Here is an 18,354-nt window from a genome sequence, read left to right as displayed (position 1 = left end):
TCGCAATACTTTAGCAGACGGAAAAACTTATTTTAGTATTATAAAATTTATGAAATTTTTCAAATATTATAATTTGAGTTTTTATAGCAATCTAGCAAAAGAGCAAATAAAGCATAATATAAATGTTAGCAGTTTTGTTACCACTTAATCAAGTAAAAAAAATAGAGGCAAGTTTACAACCTGACTTTACTTCATCATAATGCCATAAAACGAGAACAATATTACCCTAGTAATGGAGTATTTGCAATATTAAACTTCAATGACTGTAGGTCATCGTTGCTTTTTGCAATTAAAAAAAGGAAAATTTTTTTTCAATACTGAAATTTTATAATGGTTGCTGTTCAAGTTGGGTGTCGTACTTAAAATTTTATGGCATAAAACAACATCTTTTTGTGAGCCATAACTTAACGTCAGAAATGAGATCACAATTTCATTCGAACAAAGGAACCCGGACCCTAGTGTCACAGTAAACCAGTACTGATTCATGATATTTATAAGTAAAACGCTATTTCAGTACGGAGTCATGGCATTCTTAGGGTTTCCACTTTCTAATTATTGTCAGTTAAGTCTCATAGTATGGTTTTTTTTACGAAATTTGTCTGTGCATGTGGACTTTGACATTTTTCAGTAGACATAAAAAATTAGAAAAAAATGAAAATTTCGAATTTGAGCTTTCTGCATGGTTTTGAGCGTTTAGAGCATGACAGGAGCGTCTGCCAACAAAAACGTCCGCCGTCTCTATAATGGCCGCAACCGCAGCCTATGTGTATCAAGTTATCAAACCAAACCTATACTAACAGAAATAGGCATTTTGGGAGGGTTGAGGATTTCCAAATCTATCAAAACTTCCCTTTTCTCCATAAATAAAGTTCACCTCAGCAATTTCAACGATCTTGTACTATAGAGAGACTAACAGAAAAAATGTATGAACTGCCCACCTTTTTAGGGACTTCGTGTTCTAGACCAAATTTTAAGCAGGTTATGCTTCATGTGTTCAAGCATAATCTACAGAGAGAGCAAAAAAAATTGTGTGACTAACTCCAGAAATGTCTAATCGTTTCCCATTGTTTATTTTCTGAATATCCCCCTCCCCCACAGTACGTTATGCGTCTCCTAGTTTCAAAGCATGTGTCAATACATAGTAAATCATTGGCTCTTTCCCATTATAGCCCCCCCAATCATGGTAAATATAACATAACGAAGCACACAATGCAAGCTAGAGAATAGTTGCTCTTTTTTCTGCTTAGATCTTCTGAACTTATTCATTGCTCACTCAGTACGTTGAGACAACGTATTATCTTGAAGCAAACATAAATGCTGTTTTATTAAAGCAAACTGAACAGCTTGTTGAATCTTTACAGAACGATTCCTTAAAAAATTTTATGGGAAAACTACTCAAAATATCTATTGAAAAAGACAAAACAATTGAACAATTGCAGGCCAAAATAGGCGAATTAGAGGATAGATTACTGCAACAAGAAGGATACACCTCAAAGGATTGTTTGATAATTGAAGATTTGCGATGAACCATTACGATAAACTTGATAAACAAGTACAAAACATTTTGAGACAATACTTAAATTATACGGTACCACTCAAAAACATGAAAACCTGTCATTTAGCGGGGTCCTGGAAAAATTCAAAGCCCCCGCAGTTATCGTAAAATTCTTTTCTTTTGGGGAGAAGGATGATATTTACGCACGAGGGTCAATGCGAGTTAAATTTTTCAATCCTGAAAACTCTCGGCCGATTATTATTAAAGAGCGTTTACCACAGAAAGACAGAGAATTAAAGCAAGTGGCCGAAATAATGGGTTACATTACTACAACAAAGAATTATCAGGTAAAGGTGTTTTATAAAACCCATGAAGGGTTTCTCAGGTCTTGCGCTTTAAAAAAAAGAACAGTTAGATAATGGGAACAGTTTTATTGTCAGACAAAGGAAGCGATAATTTGCACAGCATACGACAGATAGTGAGTTCAACAACAAAACCTCACAAGTATTACAAGCAACTCCTTCAAATTTCTGTTTGAGAAACGTTATACCTCAGGCTCGCAATATATCAAAGTCTAGTCTCAAACGCTTACGTTCATCGCCCAATGACAACGACGGGTGTGCTGCTCTAAGCGATCATTTACATCTGCAGAAAACAACGTGACATGAAAATATATTGTGTGAGGTGTCTAAAAGGTCATCTCAATTTAATATCACAGCCGAGTAGGAATCAAAAATTCGGATTAGCTGGCGGATAATGACAACGCCAATTGTATAAGCATATTCGAAATCAGAACTTTGATAGTTAGTACCTAAGCCACAAAAAATGATTTTAGGTTTGAATATTAGATCTCTTAGAAAACATTTCGATGAGTTGCAGATTCTTGAGGATAGCTTGAAAGAACTACCGGACATAAATGCACTAACAGAAACATGGCTCAGTCCATGTGACCCCTTAGATTTTCACTGTTGGCAGGCATTTCAAAAAATTGTATGAAAACCGAGAACTATTGGTAAAGGCGGCGGCGTTGTTGTATTTTTGAAAGAAGGAATTTCATATATCTTGATAGATTATGAATGGCATTAGGAATGTTTAATTCTGTCATTCAAAGAAAAAAATAAAGTGAAGGGCTATATCTGTGTTCTTTACAGACCTCCTTCAGAAAATCTGGATAAGTTTTTAATTTCTTTGAATCAATGCTCCATTTTCTGCGAACCAAAAATTCGAAAACCTTAATTTTTCGCAATTTTAAAATTGATATCTTAGAACAACCATCAATGAAAAAGAATTATTGTGAATTCGAAAAACAAATATCAGTTCTTCTGCATAAGTCATATCATAAACGATGACGATTTGTCTTGCAAAACCTATGAAATTTCTATATCAGATTATTATCCAATTTCGTGTAAAGTTTCCTTCTGGTTGCAGTCTATTGACCAAAAAAGAATTATAAAATACCGGAATCTGAATCAATTGATTGAACAAAAACTGCTAAACGTTTTGTTTTTGTTAGATCAAAACATGAAGTAAAAATCAACGGAGTTAATCGATGGCAAAATTCAGTTTTTAGTACATGGTTCTTCGGTTATGTTTAACTGCAATGACTGAACCGCTAGTTTACATACTCAATGATTGCATAAAGAGCCATGATTTTCCGCAGTTCTTCAAAATTGAAAAAGCGTTGGCACTTCATAAAAAAGGGAACTTGGATGCACCCAAAAACTATAGACCAATAATTTGCTACCAACCATCAGCAACATTTTCGAAAGATTATTTACAAAAGAATGGTTAACTTCATCTCCAAAACAAGTTCTTTTCTTATAGAGATTTTGGTTTTCGCTCAAAAAGATTCATGCCACAGCTGAAATAACTGAAAATATAAGATTGTCTATGGATAACAAAAACCCTCGTGCATCGGTTTTCCTTGATATAACAAAAGCTTTTCATACCATTGATCACTCACTAGTACTCAACAAACTAGAAATTTTTGGTTTTAGAGGCCATTTTAAAAATCTTTTTAAGTCCTACCTCAACAACCGCCAACAATATGTTTTCTTCCAGTCCAAAACCTCTGAGATAAAAAAAATTAAAAATAGTGTCTCACAGGGCTGTGCTTGGCCCAACTCTCTTCTTAATTTTTGTAAATGATCTACCAACAAATATGCAAAAATCGGAAATCATTATTTGCTGACGATACCAACATACTTTGTGGAGGAAAAGATATGGAAACAAATATTAAAGATAGCATTACGGATGCGATATCATGGTTCAATGAAAAACAACCATTGCGTTAATTCTAAGAAATCTCAGTCGTGGTATTTTGGTGAAGACTTAGGACTTAATTTGAACCCAATTTTGCCCGATTGTGAACTACAAGAATCTGAAAAACTCTAAGTCAAGTGGTTTTAATCAATTCACTAACATGGTTCTTCAGTTATGTTTACCTGTAATGACTGAACCGCTAGTTGACATGCTCAATGATTGCATAAAGAGCCATGATTTTCCGCCGTTCTTCAAAATATCAAAAGCGTTGGCACTTCATAAAGAAGGGAACATGGATGCACCCGAAAACTATAGACCAATAAGTTTGCTACCAGCCATCAGCAAAATTTTCGAATAATTATTTACAAAAGAACGGTTAACTTCATCTCCAAAAACAAACTCTTTTCTTGTAGACATTTTGGTTTTCGCTCCAAAAGATTCATGCCACAGCTGAAATGACTGAAAATATAAGATTGCCTATGGATAACAAAAATCCTCGTGCATCGGTTTTCCTTGATATAACAAAAGCTTTTGATACCATTGATCACTCACTATTACTCAACAAACTAGAAATTTTTGGTTTTAGAGGCCATTTTAAAAATCTTATTAAGTCCTACCTGAACAACCGCCAACAATAAGTTTTCTTCCAGTCCAAAACCTCTGAGATAAAAAATATTAAAAATGGTGTCTCACAGGTCTCTGTGCTTGGCCCACTTCTCTTCTTAATTTTTGTAAATGATCTGCCAACAAATATGCAAAAATCGGAAATCATTATTTGCTGACGATACCAACATACTTTATGGAGGAAAAGATATGGAAACAAATATTAAAGATAGCATTACGGATGCCATATCATGGTTCAATGAAAACCAAACTTTGCGCTAATTCTAAGAAATCTCAGTTGATGTATGTTGGTAAAGACTTAGGACATAATTTGAACCCATTTTTGCCCGATTATGAAATACAAGAATCTGAAAAACTCTAAGTCAAGTGGTTTTGATCAATTCACTAACATGGTTCTTCGGCTATGTTTACCTGTAATAGCTGAACCGCTAATTGACATACTCAATGATTGCATAAAGGGCCATACTTTTCCGCAGTGCTTCAGAATTGCAAAAGCGTTGGCACTTCATAAAAAAGGGAACATGGATGCCCCCAAAAACTATAGACCAATAAGTTTGCTAGCAACCATCAGCAAAATTTTTGAAAGATTATTTACAAAAAAAATGGTTAACTTCATCTCCGAAAACAAACTCTTTTCTTGTAGACATTTTGGTTTTCGCTCAAAAAGATTAATGCCATGGCTGATATAACTGAAAATATAAGATTGTCAAGGGATAACAAAAACCCTCGTGCATCGGTTTTCCTTGATATAACAAAAGCTTTTGATACCATTGATCACTCACTATTACTCAACAAACTAGAAATTTTTGGTTTTAGAGGCCATTTTAAAAAGCTTATTAAGTCCTACCACAACAACCGCCAACAATAAGTTTTCTTCCAGTTCAAAACCTCTGAGATAAAAAATATTAAAAATAGTGCCTCACAGGGCTGTGCTTGGCCCAACTCTCTTCTTAATTTTTGTAAATGATCTACCAACAAATATGCAAAAATCGGAAATCATTATTTGCTGACGATACCAACATACTTTGTGGAGGAAAAGATATGGAAACAAATATTAAAGATAGCATTACGGATGCGATATCATGGTTCAATGAAAAACAACCTTTGCGTTAATTCTAAGAAATCTCAGTCGTGGTATTTTGGTGAATACTTAGGACTTAATTTGAACCCAATTTTGCCCGATTGTGAACTACAAGAATCTGAAAAACTCTAAGTCAAGTGGTTTTAATCAATTCACTAACATGGTTCTTCAGTTATGTTTACCTGTAATGACTGAACCGCTAGTTGACATGCTCAATGATTGCATAAAGAGCCATGATTTTCCGCAGTTCTTCAAAATATCAAAAGCGTTGGCACTTCATAAAAAAGGGAACATGGATGCACCCGAAAACTATAGACCAATAAGTTTGCTACCAGTCATCAGCAAAATTTTCGAATAATTATTTACAAAAGAACGGTTAACTTCATCTCCAAAAACAAACTCTTTTCTTGTAGACATTTTGGTTTTCGCTCCAAAAGATTCATGCCACAGCTGAAAAGACTGAAAATACAAGATTGCCTATGGATAACAAAAATCCTCGTGCATCGGTTTTCCTTGATATAACAAAAGCTTTTGATACCATTGATCACTCACTATTACTCAACAAACTAGAAATTTTTGGTTTTAGAGGCCATTTTAAAAATCTTATTAAGTCCTACCTGAACAACCGCCAACAATAAGTTTTCTTCCAGTCCAAAACCTCTGAGATAAAAAATATTAAAAATGGTGTCTCACAGGTCTCTGTGCTTGGCCCACTTCTCTTCTTAATTTTTGTAAATGATCTGCCAACAAATATGCAAAAATCGGAAATCATTATTTGCTGACGATACCAACATACTTTATGGAGGAAAAGATATGGAAACAAATATTAAAGATAGCATTACGGATGCCATATCATGGTTCAATGAAAACCAAACTTTGCGCAAATTCTAAGAAATCTCAGTTGATGTATGTTGGTAAAGACTTAGGACATAATTTGAACCCATTTTTGCCCGATTATGAAATACAAGAATCTGAAAAACTCTAAGTCAAGTGGTTTTGATCAATTCACTAACATGGTTCTTCGGCTATGTTTACCTGTAATAGCTGAACCGCTAATTGACATACTCAATGATTGCATAAAGGGCCATATTTTTCCGCAGTGCTTCAGAATTGCAAAAGCGTTGGCACTTCATAAAAAAGGGAACATGGATGCCCCCAAAAACTATAGACCAATAAGTTTGCTAGCAACCATCAGCAAAATTTTTGAAAGATTATTTACAAAAAAAATGGTTAACTTCATCTCCGAAAACAAACTCTTTTCTTGTAGACATTTTGGTTTTCGCTCAAAAAGATTAATGCCATGGCTGATATAACTGAAAATATAAGATTGTCAAGGGATAACAAAAACCCTCGTGCATCGGTTTTCCTTGATATAACAAAAGCTTCTGATACCATTGGTCACTCACTATTACTCAACAAACTAGAAATTTTTGGTTTTAGAGGCCATTTTAAAAAGCTTATTAAGTCCTACCACAACAACCGCCAACAATAAGTTTTCTTCCAGTCCAAAACCTCTGAGATAAAAAATATTAAAAGTAGTGTCCCACAGGGCTCTGTGCTTGGCCCACTTCTCTTCTTAATTTTTGTAAATGATCTGCCAACAAATATGCAAAAATCGGAAATCATTATTCGCTGACGATAACAACATACTTTGTGGAGGAAAAGATATTGAAACAAATATTAAAGATAGCATTACGGATGCGATATCATGGTTCAATGAAAACCAAACTTTGCGCTAATTCTAAGAAATCTCAGTTGATGTATTTTGGTAAAGACTTAGGACTTAATTTGAACCCAATTTTGCCCGAGTGTGAACTACAAGAATCTGAAAAACTCTAAGTCAAGTGGTTTTGATCAATTCACTAACATGGTTCTTCTGTAATGTTTACCTGTAATAGCTGAACCGCTAGTTGACATGCTCAATGATTGCATAAAGAGCCATGATTTTCCGCAGTTCTTCAAAATATCAAAAGCGTTGGCACTTCATAAAAAAGGGAACCTGGATACCCCCAAAAACTACAGACCAATAAGTTTGCTACCAACCATCAGCAAAATTTTTGAAAGATTATTCAAAAAAAAGGTTAACTTCATCTCCAAAAACAAACTCTTTTCTTGTAGACATTTTGGTTTTCGCTCAAAAAGATTCATGCCATAGCTGAAATAACTGAAAACATAAGATTGTCAAGGGATAACAAAAACCCTCGTGCATCGGTTTTCCTTGATATAACAAAAGCTTTTGATACCATTCATCACTCACTATTACTGAACAAACTAGTAATTTTTGGTTTTAGAGGCCATTTTAAAAAGCTTATTAAGTCCTACCACAACAACTGCCAACAATATGTTTTCTTCCAGTCCAAAACCTCTGAGATAAAAAATATTAAAAATAGTGTCCCACAGGGCTCTGTGCTTGGCCCACTTCTCCTCTTAATTTTTGTAAATGATCTGCCAACAAATATGCAAAAATCGGAAATCATTATTTGCTGACGATACCAACATACTTTGTGGAGGAAAAGATATTGAAACAAATATTAAAGATAGCATTACGGATGCGATATCATGGTTCAATGAAAACCAAACTTTGCGCTAATTCTAAGACATCTCACTTGATGTATTTTGGTAAAGACTTATTACTTAATTTGAACCCAATTTTGCCCGATTGTGAACTACAAGAATCTGAAAGACTCTAAGTCAAGTGGTTTTGATCAATTCACTAACATGGTTCTTCGGTTATGTTTACATGTAATAGCTGAACCGCTAGTTGACATACTCAATGATTGCATAAAGGGCCATACTTTTCCGCAGTGCTTCAAAATTTCAAAAGCGTTGGCACTTCGTAAAAAAGGGAACCTGGATGCCCCCAAAAACTACAGACCAATAAGTTTGCTACCAACCATCAGCAAAATTTTTGAAAGATTATTCAAAAAAAAGGTTAACTTCATCTCCAAAAACAAACTCTTTTCTTGTAGACATTTTGGTTTTCGCTCAAAAAGATTCATGCCATAGCTGAAATAACTGAAAACATAAGATTGTCAAGGGATAACAAAAACCCTCGTGCATCGGTTTTCCTTGATATAACAAAAGCTTTTGATACCATTGATCACTCACTATTACTCAACAAACTAGAAACTTTTGGTTTTAGAGGCCATTTTAAAAAGCTTATTAAGTCCTACCACAACAACTGCCAACAATATGTTTTCTTCCAGTCCAAAACCTCTGAGATAAAAAATATTAAAAATAGTGTCCCACAGGGCTCTGTGCTTGGCCCACTTCTCTTCTTAATTTTTGTAAATGATCTGCCAACAAATATGCAAAAATCGGAAATCATTATTTGCTGACGATACCAACATAATTTGTGGAGGAAAAGATATTGAAACAAATATTAAAGATAGCATTACGGATGCGATATCATGGTTCAATGAAAACCAAACTTTGCGCTAATTCTAAGAAATCTCAGTTGATTTATTTTGGCAAAGACTTAGGACTTAATTTGAACCCAATTTTGCCCGATTGTGAACTACAAGAATCTGAAAAACTCTAATTCAAGTGGTTTTGATCAATTCACTAAAATGGTTCTTCGGTTATGTTTACCTGTAATAGCTGAACCGCTAGTTGACATACTCAATGATTGCATAAAGAGCCACAGTTTTCCGCAATGCTTCAAAATTGCAAAAGCGTTGGCACTTCATAAAAAAAGGAACATGGATGCCCCCGAAAACTATAGACCAATAAGTTTGCTACCAGCCATCAGCAAAATTTTCGAAAGATTATTTACAAAAGAATGGTTAACTTCATCTCCAAAAACAAACTCTTTTCTTGTAGACAATTTGACTTTTCGCTCAAAAAAGTTCATGCAATAGCTGAAATAACTGAAAATATAAGACTGTCTATGGATAACAAAAACCCTCGTGCATCGATTTTCCTTGATATAACAAAAGCTTTTGATACCATTGATCACTCACTATTACTCAACAAACTAGAAATTTTTGGTTTTAGAGGCCATTTTAAAAAGCTTATGCTGTCCTACCTCAACAACCGCCAAAAAAATATGTTTTCTTCCAGTCCAAAACCTCTGAGATAAAAAATATTAAAAATGGTGTCCCACAGGGCTCTGTGCTTGGCCCACTCCTCTTCTTAATGTTTGTAAATGATCTGCCAACAAATATGCGAAAATCGGAAATCATTGTTAGCTGACGATACCAACATACTTTGAGGAGGAAAAGATATTGAAAAATATTAAAGATAGCATTACGGAGGCAATATCATGGTTCAATTAAAACTAAACTTTGCGCTAATTCTAAGAAATCTCAGTTGATGTATTTTGGTAAAGACTTAGGACTTAATTTGAACCCAATTTTGCCCGATTGTGAACTACGAGAATCTGAAAAATTTTTAGGTATAGCTCTTGATAGAAAACTGAATTTCGACATTCATATTCAACAAACTGTGAACAAATTAAAAAGCATCTGCGGTTTTTTTCTATAGAATTCGCGACTATCATCCAATTTCAAATATGATAAGTTTTATAAAGTTTTTGCTAAGCCCGTGATCTCTTACGGTCTATTGGTTTAAGGCTGCACAAACAAAAAGAGGTTAACAAAAACTGATATGTGCCAACGAAAAATTTTCCGAGCCATCTTCTATCGAAAGCGGACAGTTAGCCTTCAACATTACTACAAAAAACACAAAATACTCACTGTTTTTGACTTATACTTTCTTGAACTTCTGAAGAAACTGTTTAAGAAATTGCAAAGAGATCTCCTTGCTCTTTTGCTCTTTCATTGATCTTGAAAACGTGTCATCCTGTAAATACCACACACGGAACATCAAAAATGTTTAATAAGGCAGGTCAAATTTAATAATGCAGCACTTGGAAACTCACTGCGACTAAGACTTATAATTTTTGCAAATTGAATTACGAATTACCTCTTTCCCTCAGATTTTGAAATTCAAAAAACGAATTCAAGGCAGCTCAAAAATTTAGTAGATCAAACTTTCAAAAACTACTCTTTCGACAGTAAGTCTTTTTTTACTTTAATTTTTGGCTGATTAGTGGCTGAGGTACAAACTAATTTGTTCTTAATTTTGTGGAAAGTAAAATATAATTGATGAGTTTTTCAAAAGGGACGTCACCTAAATGAGCTGTAAAACTTATCTGACGTACCTCTTGAAAACGTTTATCATTATTAATTATAATCTGTTTTCAAGGAACTTAATTAATTCAATAATTCAATTCAATGGAGTCTATAATGGGAAAGACCGAAATCATTATGTAAAAATTAGCACTGCGTCTGGGGTGCAATTAATATGCACCCACTATAAGCTGGGGGCACAAACGGAAAGTCTACTCTTTAACATATTTTAAAGTCTATTGAACTCTTTTGGAAGCTTTCAAGTTTCACTGTTTTTGCTGTTTGTTTTCAAATTGAAGCAAATTTGTAAATAAATTATCCACCGGTGAGACGCTCAATTTGAACTGAAAAATTGGTCTTAGTTCCACAGTTTTGTAGAATGACTTCATTTTGTTAGTTGAAACATGTTAAAAAATTCGAGTACATTTACTAGAGCATAATGTTTGCTTTGCGGTGTAATGGTAAAAAGGATGAAGTCTTACGTCATAGAAGGTGGAATTCATTTGAGGAAGGTGATGAACAGTTTTGTCATATCCTTGTCCCCTTGTGAAAGAGGACTGTTTAGTTTCATAGCTGTGATTCTTCCTTAATTGGCTACAAAGTGAAATAAGACAAACACAAACTAAAAACCCATCATAGAGATAATTCATAACTTTCAAACCAACATATTCTAATTTCTTTCTCGTAAAAATAACGAGTGTTTGAGTTAAAACTCATAACAAAGACTAAATTGGTTATAATTTATGCCAAAGATCACTTCATTCAGAGAATCAAAGATCATTAATGGTCAGGACCAAAATTGTTTTTAAAACAAACAGAAATTGTAAAGTCAAACGACGGAAATCGTATGAAGCCAGATTATTTTGTCGCCTCAAACTATTAGAAAACCTCGCAAGTTGTTAGAACACTCGAAAAGAGTGCAACTTTGAAATTGGCATGTTGTGAGAGATGCACTGACAGCCCCCGCATAAAAAACATGATGTCAGGACAAAATAATCAATGCCACCATACACAATGTGACAAAGAACCCAAAACATACCCAATATTTTATCCTGAAGATGAAATTACCAGAAAAATTATACAGCATAAAGTTTAGCGGAGACTTTTGACCGCATTCCTTGCGGGCAATGGCGGTGCCTCATTGGCCCGGGGGATTTGATATAAAACAATTACAACTGAACATGGGATTTAAAAATGCGCTTATTTATGAGCAAACATACCCATAAAGCAGAAATAAGTATATGTAAGAACAAAATCTTAGTCGCCAGAGGGACTTAGTGACCTGACACGAGGGCGCTTGCCAGTTCATGCACGAGGCCCGAGGTTGACGAAGATTTTGTTTAAACGTATTTAGAGACCCTAAGCGTACAAAAGTCTTTAAATTCATTTGAAATTGAAGTTGAAATTGCAATTTTGCTGATTAGCGAAATAACAGTGTTCCTCTTTAAAAAATTAAGGAGCTGAAATAAAAAACAAAAGGCCTCGATGTCCGATAGCAACGCAGCCGATTATTTTTAGAGAAACCAAGGTACCAAAATTTTGGTCGCTAAAACTTGGAGGCACGTGAAATTCGCAATTAGCACGTGCAAAAGTGGAAAGCTAAGTTTTGCGGCCCAAAATTAGCGGCCCTAACTTAGCGTTCCACTAGCAGCAAGGAAAAATAGTTCTTGGCGGTGAGGGAACTTTCGTACCCTTTGTTTTTCTAAGTATACGTTAGCACATGAATCTTAGCGGCCCCAGGGACTCAGTGCCCTGACACCAGAACGCTTGCCCCAGAGCGCTGGGCGCAAGGAACAACGGGGGCTAATATTCATGTGCAAACTTAATTAGAGAACCAAAGGGTTCGAATGGGGTTAAAGTTTAATTAAATTTAAAATTAAAAGTACAGTTTTGCAAATTATTAAACGAGAAATTTTTGTCAATTTTTTTTAGTTTTTCCCAGTTTTTCAGCTATTTCAATCATTTTCTGCTACATTTCGTCATAACTATCATATTTGTGGCGAACATGAGACATTTTTTGCGCTGTTTGGCAACCGCTTTTTTCATTTCTTTGAGAAACATCGAAATTTTTACTACCAAAAACCTGAGCTTTCTTCCTGTTACTAGCGTCAGGAAAATTTTTATATTAGCTGAAAATGTTGTAAGCATTAGTGGGTTTGGCCTCAACGCCAAAATTGTTTGTTTCCTTACTACGAGCGGGAGGCAAAATAAGGGCAACAAAACTTATCAATCCAGTTTTGCGCGTGCTAATTGCTAATTGCACGTGCCTCCAAGTTTTAGCGACAAAAAAAATTCGTATCCTGGGTTCTCTTAAAAAGTTAGCACATGAATCTTAGCCCCTCGGGCCTTGTGCCCAGCATTCAGGCGCAAGTGCCCTCGTGTCAGGGTACTTAGTCCCCCGTGCGAATAAGGATCATGTGCTAACATATACATAGCAGTTTGATTCAAATGTCAAAAGTTAGATTTCTCTCTAAGTCTCATTTTTGCCCAAAACTTAAGGTCCTATATTAAAACACATAAGTTAAGGGCAAAAACTGAAATTTTACTTCTCGAAACCCATCATCCATATGACAAAATATGCCCTATACTTCGAAGTTTTAATGACCAATCAAAAGGTACCCTGGGTTATCTAAATTTTAATTGAATTTTCGGACGGAAAGATCAATGTAAAAAAATTGATCAAGATGGTATTGGGTTCCGGCTCATAGTAATGTAGTATCTCAGCACTTAATCTTTATATTTTTCAGCCTGTTCCTCTACAACACATACTTAATCTGATCTTGTCAATTTTCACCAAAATTAATTTCAGGCAAAAAAATTTTTGAAGACTGTACAGAGTAGAGACAGCCTTGAATTTTAAAACATAGCGAAGACTGGCAAGACATGCTTTAGTGACTGTTCACTCTGATCAACGCTCACATCAGAGTAAAATATATCATTACAGCAAAAATCGGCAATAAGCTAACCTTGCAAAAATTAAATAATAATAATAGTTGAAATAGTTTTGATTATTGAAACTATCATGCTACATAATGATTTTCTAGGAAATGGAAGTATTTGAGTTCAAGATTCTCCCTCTGGCTAGCATGCTTGGTACGTGACCTCTCGGTTCAAGCTGCATCTCAATCTCAATATGAAAATGAAATATTTGATTCCATTCTCACTATCAAACTCGATCACGCTCTAACTATCGGGATGGATCGAGTGGCATTCCACTTTCTTTCAATCTCACTATGATCTCAGTTTAAGGCGCCGACATTGCTTTGAACACAAACACAGCCATAGCCACCACATCTATGGAAACATTAGCAACTTGTAATTACATTAACATTACTGAACACCCAATGTTGGAAACCACAGGTTGTTTACTATGGATTGGAGTTGAAGAACGATGTAAAGTATATTTTCCGAAAAAAGTATTTATGAGACTTATACTGTACATCACGAGTAGCAACATACTCTTCAACATACTCTTAGGATACACTGATACACTAATGGGCCGACGATATGCAATTGGAATCCATTGTTTCATTACTGATATACTATGGGATGAGGGTCCGGTGTGTATTGTAACCAAAAAAATTTATTTTTCAGCGATTGAGTCTTACATAGTCATCGCTCAATGCGGCAATTTTTTCATAAATATTTGTAAAACATAAAATAATTATCAACGCAGAAAGGAATCATTCTCTATGATTTTCCCGGCTGAAAAATAATGCTTTTCAGATCCTGTCAGTGTATACGTTACAAATTAAGCAAATTTTAAACAAATTTAGTGAAGATTTGACCAATTGCAATTAATTTTTCAACATTTTCAGTTGTTTTCTTGCCAACTGTAAACTGAATATGTTGCACTGATAGCCCCACATACAAAACATGATGTCAGGACAAAATAGCAAATGCCCTTATACACAATGCGAAAAGAACCCAAAAAATACCCAATGTTTTAACCTAAAGTCCAAATTATCAGAAGCATTATGAAGTATAAAAATTAGCGGAGACATTTGACCGCATTCCTTGCGGGCAATGGCGGTGCCTCATTGGACCGTGGGCCTTGATATAAAAAAATCACAACTGAACATGGGATTAAAAAATGCGCTTATTTATGAGCAAACATGCTTATAAAGCAGAATTAAGTATATGTAAAAACAAAATCTTAGTCGACCGAGGCTATGCACGAGGCCCGAGGGTGACGAAGACTTTGTTTAAACGTATTTAAAGCCCTTATGGGTACAAAAGTGTTTAAATTCATTTGATTTTGAAGTTCAAATTGCAAATTTGCAGAACAGTGAAAGAACAGTGTTCCTCGTAAAAACATACAGGAGATGAAAAAAACAAAACGTTTCTCAATTGTTTTTAACGAAACCAAGTTCCAATTTTTTTTGTTCGCCAAAACTTGGAGGCACGTGAAATTAGCAATTAGCACGTGCAAAAGTGGAATGCTAAGTTCTGCGGCCCGAAATTAGCGGCTCTAACTTAGCGGCCCACTCGCAGTAAGGAAACTTAGTTTTTGCCTGTGAGGGAACCTTCGTAGCCATTGGTTTTCCAAGTTTATGTTGGCACATGAATCTCAGCAGCCCGAGTGACTCAGCGCCCTGACAACAGGGCGCTTGCCCCAGAGCGCTGGGCGCAAGGAACAACAGGGGCTAATATTCATGTGCTAACTTAATTAGAGAACCAAAGGGTTCGAATGGGGTTAAAATTTAACTAAATTTAAAATTAAAAGTACAGTTTTGCAAGTTATTAAACGAGAAATTTTTGTCAATTTTGTAGTTTTTCCCAGTTTTTCAGCTATTTCAATCATTTTCTGCTCCAATTCGTCATAACTATCAAATTTGTGGCGAACATGAGACAATTTTTGCGCTGTTTGGCAACCGCGTATTTCATTTCTTCGAGAGATATCGAACTTTTTACCACCAGAAATCTGAGCTTTCTTCCTGTTACTAGCGGCAGGAACTTTTTTATAATAGCTGAAAGTGTTGTAAGCATTAGTGGGTTTGGCCTCACCGCCAAAATTTTTAGTTTCCTTACTACGAGGGGGAAGCAAATTTAGGGCCTCAAAACTTATCAATCCAGTTTTGCGCGTGCTAATTGCTAATGGCACGTGCCTCTAAGTTTTAACGACCAAAACAAAAAAATTCGTCCCCCGGGTTCTCTTAAAAAGTTAGCACATGAATCTTAGCCCCCTCGGGCTTTGTGCCCAGCACTCGGTTGCAAGCGCCCTAGTGTCAGGGCACTAAGTCCCCCGGGCCAATAAAGTTCATGTGCTAACAAATAAATAGCGATTTGATTCAAATGTCAAAAGTTAGATTTCTCTCTAAGTCTCATTTTTGCCCAAAACTTAATGTCCTATATTAAAAAAATAAGTTTAGGGCAAAAACTGGACTTTTACTTCCCTAAATCCAACGTCCATATGACAAAATATGCCCTCTATCTCGAAGTTTTAAGGAACAATCAAATCGTACCCTGGGTTCTCTAGTCTTTAATTGAATTTTCGGACGGAAAGATCAATGTGAAAAAACTAAATATGATGGAATTCGGTTCCGGACCATAGTAACGTAGTACCTCAGCGTCTAATCTTAGTGTTTCTCAGTCTGCTCCTTTCCTACAAACATATTCTGATTACGTCGATTTTCATCAAAAAATTAAATTCAGACAAAAGATTTTGAAGACTGTACAGAGTAGAGACTGCATTGAATTTTAAAACTAATAGCGAAGGCTGGCCAGAATTGCTTTTCAGACAGCTCCCTCTGATTAAAGCCCACATCAGAGTAAAATATATCGGATCTTTTCCGTTTGTGCCCCCCCCCCAGTACGTTATGCTCCCCCCAGTGACAGAGCGCGTGTCATTACATAGTAAATCATTATGTAAAAATATTGCACGTGCGTCTGGGGGTTGCAAATAATATGCACCCACTAAGCTGGGGGGCACAAACGGAAAAATTCCAATATATCTGTACAGCAAAAAACGTAAATAAGCCAACCTTGAAAAAATTTGAAAAAATAATAACTGAAATAATTTTGATTATTGAAATTATCAAGCTCCATAATGACTTTTTAAGCAATGAAAGTATTTGAGTTCAAGTATTTCCCACTGTCTAGCATGTCTGGTACATGCCCTTTTAGCTCAAGCTGAATCTCATTCTCGAAATGACAATGAAATTTTTGAATACACTCTCACTATCGGGCTGGATCACGTTCTCACTTTCGGGATGGATCGAGTGGCATTCCACTTTCAGTCATTCTCACTATGATCTCAATTTAAAGCGCCGACATTGCTTTGAACACAAACACAGCCATAGCCACCACATCTATGGAAACATTAGCAACTTGTAATTACATTAACATTACTGAACACGCAATGTTGGAAACCACAGGTTGTTTACTACGGATTGAATTTGAAGAACGATGTAAAGTATATTTTCCGAAAAAAGTATTTATGAGACTTATACTGTACATCACGAGTAGCAACATACTCTTAGGATACACTGATACACTAATGAGCCGACGATATGCAATTGGAATCCATTGTTTCATTACTGATATACTATGGGATGAGGGTCCGCTGTGTATTGTAACCAAAAATATTTATTTTTCAGCGATTGAGTCTTACATAGTTATCGCTCAATGCGGCAGTTTTTTCATAAGTATTTGTAAAACATAAAATAATTATCAACGCAGAAAGGAATCATTCTCTATGATTTTACCGGCTGAAAAATAATGCTTTTCAGATCCTGTCAGTGTATACGTTACAAATTAAGCACACTTTAAACAAATTTAGTGAAGATTTGACCAATTGTAATTAACTTTTCAACAGTTTCAGTTGGTTTCTTGCCTGAAAAAACCGCAACTGTAAACTGAATATGTTTCACTGATAGACCCACATACAAAACTTGATGTCAGGACAAAATAGCAAATGCCCTTATACATAAAGCGAAAAGAACCCAAAAAATACCCAATGTTTTAACCTAAAGTCCAAATTCTCAGAAGCATTATAAAGTATAAAAATTAGCGGAGACATTTGACCGCATTCCTTATAAAGCAGAATTAAGTATATGTAAAAACAAAATCTTAGTCGACCGAGGCTATGCACGAGGCCCGAGGGTGACGAAGACTTTGTTTAAACGTGTTTAAAGCCCTTATGGGTACAAAAGTGTTTAAATTCATTTGATTTTGAAGTTCAAATTGCAAATTTGCAGAACAGTGAAAGAACAGTGTTCCTCGTAAAAACATACGGGAGATGAAATAAACAAAACGTTTCTCAATTATTTTTAAAGAAACCAGGTTCCAATTTTTTTTGTTCGCCAAAACTTGGAGGCACGTGAAATTAGCAATTAGCACGTGCAAAAGTGGAATGCTAAGTTCTGCGGCCCAAAATTAGCGGCTCTCACTTAGCGGCCCACTCGCAGTAAGGAAACTTAGTTTTTGCCTGTGAGGGAACCTTCGTAGCCATTGGTTTTCCAAGTTCATGTTGGCACATGAATCTCAGCAGCCCGAGTGACTCAGCGCCCTGACAACAGGGCGCTTGCCCCAGAGCGCTGGGCGTAAGGAACAACGGGGGCTAATATTCATGTGCTAACTTAATTAGAGAACCAAAGGGTTCGAATGGGGTTAAAGTTTAACTAAATTTAAAATTAAAAGTTTTCCCAGTTTTTCAGCTATTTCAATCATTTTCTGCTCCAATTCGTCCTAACTATCAAATTTGTGGCGAAAATGAGACAATTTTTGCGCTGTTTGGCAACCGCGTATTTCATTTCTTC

General features: G+C 35.5%; 1 protein-coding gene across 1 annotated transcript in view; it reads right to left on the bottom strand.

Annotated features, from left to right (window-relative positions):
* Positions 1–11,326, bottom strand: part of LOC142352902 (chymotrypsin-like elastase family member 1) — a 72,883-nt gene extending 61,557 nt beyond the window's left edge. The window contains exon 1 of the mRNA XM_075405060.1: positions 11,077–11,326. Coding sequence (XP_075261175.1) covers positions 11,077–11,244 — 168 coding nt within the window. The 5' untranslated portion in view covers positions 11,245–11,326. The remainder of the gene's footprint in view (positions 1–11,076) is intronic.
* Between the last annotated feature and the right edge of the window lie 7,028 nt (positions 11,327–18,354).

Source organism: Convolutriloba macropyga, chromosome 1 (genome assembly GCF_964194025.1).
Source record: "Convolutriloba macropyga chromosome 1, txConMacr16.3, whole genome shotgun sequence".
NCBI classification, from domain to species: Eukaryota; Metazoa; Xenacoelomorpha; order Acoela; family Convolutidae; genus Convolutriloba; species Convolutriloba macropyga.
The sequence above is the reverse complement of the archived record's forward strand: the minus strand, read 5'-3'. Positions and strand labels throughout refer to the sequence as shown.